General features: G+C 45.1%; 1 protein-coding gene across 1 annotated transcript; it reads left to right on the forward strand.

Moving 5' to 3' along the window:
- Window positions 1-2664: 2664 nt before the first annotated feature.
- Window positions 2665-3396, forward strand: LOC109166027. The gene has a single exon (XM_019314911.1). It carries the CDS (start codon window positions 2665-2667, stop codon window positions 3394-3396), a length of 732 nt encoding a protein of 243 aa, XP_019170456.1.
- Window positions 3397-9588: the final 6192 nt, after the last annotated feature.

Here is a 9588-nt window from a genome sequence, read left to right on the forward strand (position 1 = left end):
AGGTGAACATGGATCTTACCCTCCTAGATGCCCAAATGTATGAAAGGTAGAATCTTGGAGACAACTCTTGAAGTCTTGACAAAGCTTCAACTTGGCTTGGAAGAAAAGCTATCCACCTTTTTAGAGAGAGGATGGAGCTAGGATTTTGGAAAGTGTAAGGAGAGAAATGAGGTGTTCTTACTAGGTTTGGTTACAATACTAACACAAGGTGAAAGGTCAAGAATACCCTTACTAACATGAAAAGGTGTTAGGAACAAGGGAACTCCCTACCAAGCTCAAGGTACAACTTTGACTTTGGGGTTTACTAGTCAATTACTAGTCCCCGACTATTAAATTTCAGGAATTTAAGGAATTAAATTACGAACTGAAATATGATTAATTACTTAATTAATCCCTTAACTGAATTTGGATTTCGGGGTGTCACATTCTCCCCCCCCCCCCCCCCCTTCAAAGAAGCTTCGTCCCCGAAGCTTGGGTACGACGAATTAGAACAAACGGTAAAAAGAACAACAATGTGACAAAGAGTGTCAAGAACAATTTCTTTTGGTCAAGAACCCCAAAAGATTCCACAAGATTTCAAAGTAAGAAAGAGTTCAAAACAAGAATTGGCAAGAATTAAGGAAACGGATAAATTGAGCATAACGAACTCTAGTCCCACCACAACACCACTTCTTGACAACAACTAAGAACTAAGCAACTAACTCCAAACACCAACTACAAAACTAACTAAGAAACAAAACAACAAGCAAAGACAAGCATACAGAGCAAGCAACCACTAAACGGTAACAACGGCTAGGAAGATAGCAACAACCAAAAGAAGAGCGAACAAGACGGCCTCAGCTCCACTCTAGAAGGACTCACTCTCTGACTCCTCGGACTTCTCAGATTCTTCCTCATCTTCTCCTCAAGTCATTTCCTTGTTGTATGTGAGGTTTTGGGTGTTTTGGACTTGAACTTGGCTTTGTTGATGTTTTTCCCCGAAGGGAATTTTGGACTGCTTCAGGGGAGGCAGCGGGCGGAACAACTGGTGGGAGCTCTACCCGCTGCCAGGTGTGGTTGTGCCTGGCAGGCAGGGCCACGGGTGTTGGTCTGCCCGTGGTTCCACCCGCTAGAACTGGCGGGTAGGAGGTGGCAGGTGGTTGTCCACCTGTGGTTCCACCCGCTGGAACGTGTTGCTTTGGCCTCCGTTTCGTTGGATCGTTGTGTAATTGTGCGTCTCCTTTGATGTTTCGTACGTCTAGAGTGGTGTCCTAAGTATCTATGATAGGATTTGGTGTCTTGAATTGTGCTTATGGTCCAACCTTGTGATTCGTTGGATTAGTGTGAAGTCATTGAGGTTCGGTTGAACCGTTATGTTTTTCCTTTTGATGTACATGCTAGTCTTAATGTTGTTTATGCTAGTGTGTGTTGTTCGTTTGTTCATAATGAGGATTGGCTACTTGTGTTGCCAATCATAGTAGTCTTTGGATTAAAGTCTATCGTTGATGTATCGTTGCCTTGATGGTCTATTCCTGCCTTTCATTGAAATCTTTCGATTGTATTCCTTGATATGATCTTGTACTTCTGATGTACCCATTTATTGATACTTGATTGGGCTATTGATGAGCCGCAATCCTCCGTGATGAGGACTATGTAATGATATATGATCGGTGGGCAATAAATGAAAGGAGATAGACTATCACATGATTAGTACTATTCTATATGACTATTGACACTACGAGTGTCCCGTTTGGTAGTTAAAGCTGGCGGATACAGGCGAGGGGCGGATCGCTCTGGAGGAATAAGGTTGGACTCGGTGTACAGGGTGGCACTAGGATGTAAAGGTTGGAACTGTAATAAGGTTGGCCTGGAGAGAATGGTTGGAACAGGGCATAAGGTTGGAACTTGGTACTCATCTTTGATATGCGACTCTTGTCTCTCACGGTTCGTGAGAATATGACTTATGTTGTCTCTTGATTGATTATCGTTTGATATATCTTGTTGTTGAGCATGTTGTCTTTGTTATCCTTATTGATTATTGAGTAATCATCTGATGTTGGTCTTTATTCGAGAGCGACTTGGTGTGGAGTCTTATGTTGTTCCTCTCTTGGTTTTAAAAGAATATATATTATATCCCTCTGTCTCAAATGGTTTTGATTATATGATTATATCTATATATTATGATACTTAACGCGTATTGGTGGGTTACCATCATCTTTCGCTGACGGGTGTTATCCCTATTTTTTACAGGTTTTTGAGTAGCTTTTGGAGAGCGCGCTAGCGGACCGTTAGATAGTGTAGCTCTTTATGATTTTCCTTGGTTAGACTTGTGGCCTGTGCGCCTTGAATTTTAAGACTCTGTTTATGATGTGTTGATTAGACGTAGTATGTGCACCTATGTTTGTTATAGGTGTGGCATAACACCTCCGTACTTAGGCTTTGCTTCCGCTTTATCTGGATGAATGTTTAGCTTGTTTTCGCCAAATTTAAGCTTTTAAATTTTAGTAAAATCGGGGGTGTTACAGTGACGACCTATTGTGCCCCACAGTCAGATTGACCAAGGCGGAGTTAGACCAAATTTGGGCTCCATGGCGCAAATCGCTGATCATTAAGGTGATGGGACGACGGGTAGGATATGCGTACATGCTCTGGCATTTGATTGTGATGTGGAAACCCAAAGGGAGCATGGACCTGATAGCCCTTGATAATGATTACCATTTGGTCCAGTTCAGATCAATCGACAATCTGGAATTTGCAATGTACGAAGGCCCTTGGTTGGTGCTGGATCACTATTTGATAGTGAAACCTTGGGAGCCGGATTTCGACCCAATGAACGACACTATGGAGAAAGTACTTGTCTGGCTAAGAATCCCGTGTATCCCTATGGAGTATTATGATTATATCTTCCTCAGGAAACTCGGGAATCGGATTGGGCGGACTGTGCGAGTTGATCAGGCCACTAGCTTGGTATCTCGGGGAAAATTTGCCCGGATCTGCGTAGAGATTGACATGAGGAAGCCGCTCATCTCCAAATTCACTTATGAACGCAAAGTCCGACACGTAGCATACAAAGGTGTACACCTGGTATATTTTTCTTGTGGCTTCTATGGGCATGCAAAGGAGGTTTGCCCACGGCTTCGCAGGTCAGAAGTAGATCTTGAACAGGCTGTAAAGGGAGAGGACGCACATGATCACAATGATCAGAATCCGGCAAATGCTGTCCAGGCACCCGTCATCTCGAAAGACGCTAGGGGAAGGCCATCGGCGGCGACCAATGCCCAGAACCAGCGACAAGTAAGTGGTCATTTGAAGGGTGCTGAAGCGAGGAATGGAGTGGTGGCACTAGTTTCTCGATTCGCGCCGTTAAATACTGGAGACAATGAGGACGCTATGGAGGAGGTGGTGCTCGGGAAATAACCGATTCAGGGAGACGCTATGGGTGACAGGCGCATAGTGGAGAATGGCGCGATCACCAGACCACCGCCAAGAACCAGTCAGGCGCATGGGACCAGAGGTGACAAAATCCAACGCCCTAACGTGATAGCCAATGAGAAACAGATTATGAATGAATGTGCAGAACCACAGGGGACGGAACATAGTGCAACACCAGCCATGCCAAGAGTATGGCGGGAAAGTGGCGGAAGCTCCAGGCGAGCTGCAGAGGAAGAGGAGCACATTGTGGTCCGGGGTGAGAAGGGTGGTCTGGTGATACATTAATTGCGAGTCTTTGTGGAGAATTCTGGCAGCGCACTACCCTCGCCTGTGTGGCAGCCTACGGCGGAACAGTTTGCCGACCCGCCAGAGAAACTGGACAAGAAGGGTGATGTTGTTATGACCTTCAAAGGGGCTACGACGCAGCGTGAGACTGGGGGGTAATGGGGACGCCCTGTAAGCGCCCCCGGTTTGGTGGCTTTGTCTTTTTCTTTTTGATTTTTGGCTGCTTCTCTCTTTTGTCTTGTTTGTTTATAGATTGCATCTTTTGGAACTATCAGGGCGCTGGTGGCAAGTCATTCATTTGCGCCCTTAAATATCTCCTTTGGATGTATAAGCCTTGCATTCTAGGCCTTTTTTAACCAAAGATCTCTGGTGCCCACGCAAACTCAGTCTGCTTGAAGCTAGGCTTTTCGGACTGGATTCGGGTGGAAGCCGTAGGTTTCAGTGGGAGCATCTGGGTCTTCTGGAAGGACCCGGTGCAGATGACAGTTTTGAGCACTCACCCCCAATTCATTCTTATGCAGGTGTTGGAGGATGGTCACCCACCGTGGTATTTAGCACCGGTGTATGGCAGCCCGGCACACCACTTACGTAAGTGGTTGTGGAATGACCTCACTCACTTGAAACGAGGCATCGATGGGCCATGGCTTGCTGCTGGGGATTTTAACTCAATTACCTGCAGAGAGAAAACGAGCAACCATAGATCCTATTCTGCGCACCGGAGCTTAGATTTTGTGAATTGGATTCACGACGAAGGACTCATCGACATGGGCTTCTCGGGTCCACAACTCACTTGGGTGAAGGAAGGGAACAACGATGATTACAAAGGTGCTCGTTTGGACCAGGCACTATGCAACACAAGTTGGCGCACTAGGTTTCCAGGAGCACGCGTGACGCATTTAGCACGGATTTCTTCTAACCATGCTCCTCTCTTATTGCAGGTTTATGGGGAAAGGCAGAGGCGGCCGCCGACACCTTTCACTTTCCAGGCAACTTGGCTCACACGACCCGACGTCCACGAAGTGGTTCAGCGCAATTGGAGGTCCAACCGCGGCTTCCTAGAAAACACCAGGCTTTTCGCTATAAATCTGGCTATTTGGAATAATGAATCTTTCAGTAACTTGCTTAAATGCAAAAAGAACATCTTGACACGTCTTAGTGGCATTCATAAGGTCCTCGCGTCTGGTTACCACAGGGGTCTTGCAAAGCTAGAGGTGAAATTAAGGACGGAACTGGAAATTACTCTACACCAAGAAGAGCTTATTTGGTACCAAAAATCCAGGGAGGAATGGATAAGTTCGAGAGATAGAAATATAGCTTTCTACCATGTGGTTGCCACCATACGAAAGTCTCGCAGTTCGGTCCAAAGGCTTATGGACGAAAGCGGGGTCTGGATCTCGAGTGGCAATGAATGAGCTACGTATTCACATCCGAAATTTCTACATCCATTTGTTCTCGAGAGAGACCGATAGGACCTCTGGTGAACGGTTTTTAGCAAATTTTCCCCGTTTACGGGATATCGATTGGGCATGTTTTAATAGAACAATTTCTAAGGAAAGAGTTCCATAATGCCCTAAATGACATGAAGTCGTTCAAGGCACCGGGCCCGGATGGTTTTCATGCAGGATTTTACCAGCACATGTGGGCTAAAACTGGAGAAGATGTTTTTAACCTGGTTAAACAAGCTTTCGCGACAGGTAACATCCCGGGGGGACTGAACGACACGCTTATTGCCCTTATTCCCAAAGTCCGGGGCTCGGAGACCATCAAGCATTTCAGGCCCATTAGTCTTTGTAACGTCAGCTACAAGATCATTACCAAGACTATTACAAACCGGCTCAAGTTGATCCTTCCCAAGATCATAGGGCCTTACTAGAGTTCCTTTGTCCCTGAACGCCAAATTTCGGATAATGTCGTAATCTTTCAGGAGGTAATGCATACTATGCATGAAAAACGAGGAGCGAAGGGGTACATGGCAATTAAATTGGACCTGGAAAAAACTTATGACCGCTTGTCCTGGGACTTTATCCAGGATACCCTTGACCAAGCGGGCTTTACCGGGACTATTAAGGATCTTATGATGGCCTGTATCAAGACGTCCAGGCTGTTGGTGATTTGGGACGGGGGAAGATTGGAGCTTTTCCGGCCTACTCGAGGTATCAGGTAGGGCGATGCAATGTCGCCGGCCACTTTTGTGTTATGTATAGAACGACTTAGTCAGTTAATTAATTTCGAAGTCGACAAACAGGTTTGGAAAGGTATTAAATTAGCAACTAATGGGCCTATTCTAACCCACTTATGTTTTGCAGATGACATGGTGTTTTTCACGGAGGCGTCAGCGACACAGGTCGAGGTAGTGAAGAAATGTCTGGACAGATTCTGCGCGGAATCGGGGCAGCGGATCAGCCTAAGCAAGTCCTAGGTGTTCTTCTCAAAGAACACTGAGCTGGGGCTTGCGGATGATATAGCCAGGCGCCTGGGCATTGAAAGAACGGCGAATTTGGGGAAATACCTTAGAGTGCCGATGATACGTGGAGCTTCGAACGCTTGGCGAGGCATTTCAACGGCGTGGGAGTTTATGGACAAGGGGCTCACACGCATTGTTCGCAATGGTTTAAACACACAATTTGGATGGACAGGTGGATATCGCCTGAACCCCTTCACGCACAGCTTAGCGCGCAGCTGACCCTGCCGGATCTCTATGCGCCGGTGAGGGATTATTGGGATGAAACACGTGGATGGAAGTGGGAGCGACTGGAAAACGCTCTACCAACTGCGACAAAATAAAGACTCGCGAGCTATGTTCTCACTAAGGTGCACGTGCCAGATGGTTTAGGTTGTAGCCTCGACCCCAAGGGGAAGTTTACGATTCGCTCGGCCTATAACACAATCGTGAACGGCCCGTTGGATACCACTTAAGGAAGCTGTCGCAGGCTATGGCGTATTCGAGTGCCAGCCAGAATAAACATGTTCTTATGGCTGGTCCGACATGGAAAGGTTCTCACAAATGTAGAGAGAGCTAGGCGAAAGCTGACGACGAACCCTTTTTGTTTTCGTTGTGCAAGACAGGTTGAGGATCTGAATCATCTGTTCAGAACGTGCCCGACAGCTAGGCAGATTTGGGATGCAGAACTAGTTTGTGGAATAAGCGCGATTTTGAATACAATGCCTTGGGGTGCTTGGTTTGAGACGAACTTGCGGGAGAGGTGGCAAATGGTTTCAACGAGAATTGGCAGGAGCAATTCTGCGTGAGGATATGGTGGTTGTGGAGATGGCAGAATGACGAAGTCTTTAAGCAACATGCACAGACGCTTGGGCAGAAACTGGAGGTTAAGAGCTCCTTTGTGAAGCGCATGAATCCAGAGAATGCAACAACGAGGTACATGACCGATCAGGTTAGATGGCAGAAGCCAGTGAGGGGCTAGGTGAAGGTCAATATCGATGGCTGCTGCAAAGCCAATGACATCGAAGGTTGTGGTGGCTTACTCCGGGATGAGCACTGGAATTGGCTTAGAGGTTTCACTTTCAACATTGGGCGTTGTAGCGCACGTGAGGCGGAAACTTGGGGGATACTCCAGGTGGGTTTACGTATGGCAAGAGAGATGGGAGCAGCAAAGCTCGTAGTGGAAAGTGACGCGAAGAGGCTGAACGACGATCTCTGTGCTGCAAAGAGAGACCAAGGCTTCGCCAGCAATACCATGTGGAGATGCCTGCGTGAAGCCAATCATTTCCAGGAGGTTGAGTTTGCACATGGGAAGGGAATACGGTAGCGGATAGATTGGCCACGGCGGCACTTGCCCACCGAATTGGCTATAGTGATCTCCCGGATGCACCGCCGGATTTATGTGAAGAAATCAAGCTTGACCAACTAGGAGTCGCGACTTTCAAACATCATTGAGTTCTTTGGGTTTCCCCTCTCTTCAGATTTAAAAAAAATATATATGTTTATTACTAAAATTTTTCATTTTGAAAATTGTAAATATTTTTCAGTTTTCTAAACACTAGAGATTTTTTTAAAAAAAAATATCTTAAATAGAAAATAGAATCATCTATCATCTATTTGACTATTTATTACTACAATTATATTCATTATCATATTATTTTACTTATCAACCATCTTCTATATTTTCTACTCCCATTTACTTATATAAACTCAACTTATTTGCTTACGCTTAAAATTAGACATTATTCACATTATCACAATTAAAAGTTGAACTCTATACCAAGTTTTAGAATTCCATTGAACTCAATAGAGTATTGATTCAGATATATTTTAGTTATATTAGAGACTTGTTTGGTTAACAACTTATCCGCCAATTTTTGATGGATTTAACCATCTTTAGTAACCGCTAAAGAAGATGTTTAGTAATCAGCGGTTTGGAGCAGCAATTCCGCCGGTTGTTTAATGAGAAGCCTCGGGCTTCTTTAATATTGAAGCCTAAGGCTTCTCTTCTACTGCCCATCCGATGTGGGCATCGGGATTGGCAGGGTTGAATAAGGGGGCGTGGAGCTCCCTTTTTATTGAGGGAGCTCAACGCCCTTGAAAGTACTAAAACGGGCTCGTATGTACAGTACCTGTATGCGGTCACCATTACTCAGAGTCCAACGACACTAGGTCGGGAGCCACCGAGCCAGTGCCTGAATTCCTGGGTAGGTCGAAAGTTCCCCTTGTGACACCCCGAAAATCTAACCCCTTAATTGAGGAATTAATCCTAATTTTCCTTTGATAATTTCCTTCTAAATACTAAAATTTGATAGTCGAGGGACTAGAATTTGACTAGTCTCCTTAGTCAACCATGTGTACCTTTTGCCATATGCTTTGTACCTCAACCCTTTTGTCTTCCTAACTTTAGTAAGGGTATAGTTGACCTTTCACATATGTTTGATGCTCAAGTTTTCCCTAGCAAGACATTTCACTCATTTCCCATGCTAGCCAAGTCATAAACACTCCACCTTCTCTCTAAAAGAAATCTTAGCTTTCTCTCCAAGCTAGAAGAAGAGTTTTCTATCCTCGCAAAATTCAACCTAAAGATTCCACCTTTCTACCTCCCTAGCAAAGGAAAGGGTAAGATCTTAAGTTGTTTAGTGTTTTTAGTTAGCTTTAAGGTATCTTTATCTTATTTTGGTGTTTTCTTTGTGGTTTGGTTGTGTAAGAAGTCTTGGGTGAGAAAGAGCTTCAAGGAGAGGCTTAGGAGGGTAAGAAGAAAGAGGTTTTCGTTCTACAAAGGTAACCCATGCTATACAAAACCTATTTTATATTGCTATGAATGATTATTGGCTTCTATTTGATGATTCTTGATGTTGTGAGTGATTTGATGCATGATCTTGTGATAATGCATGTTTAGAGCTTGTATTTAGGGTTCTTTAATGTCTTTCTTTGAGCTATTCTTGGGTTCAAGTCATATCTTTTTTGCATGTGAGGTTTTGGGTGTTTTAGACTTGAACTTGACCTTGAAGATGAATTTCCCTGAAGGAAAAATGTGGAGTACAAAGGTGTACCCCGCGGGCGGAACAACGGGCAGTGGCTTACCGGCCGTCCTACCCATGGGGAACGTGGTTGTGAAGGGCTGTACCCCGCGGGCAGGACCACGGGCAGGGCTCTACCCGTGGCCCCACCCGCGGGGAACGTATGTGCTGATGCGGGGAATTTTTTCCCCGTGGTTCTTTCCTTTTGATATTGGATGTTTTGACCTCCCGTTATTGGATTATTGAGCTTTTGCGAGTCTTCTTGATATTTCGTATGTCTAGAATGATGTGTTAGGAATCCATGTTAGGATTTGGTGTCTTGAATCGTGCTAAGGGTCCAACCTTGTGATTCGTTGGACTAATATGAGTTTTGAAGGTTCGTTGGAACCATTTTGGTTTACCCGTTTGATGAGCATGCTAGTTTGATGT

Source organism: Ipomoea nil, unplaced genomic scaffold (genome assembly GCF_001879475.1).
Source record: "Ipomoea nil cultivar Tokyo-kokei standard unplaced genomic scaffold, Asagao_1.1 scaffold3084, whole genome shotgun sequence".
Lineage (NCBI taxonomy): Eukaryota > Viridiplantae > Streptophyta > Magnoliopsida > Solanales > Convolvulaceae > Ipomoea > Ipomoea nil.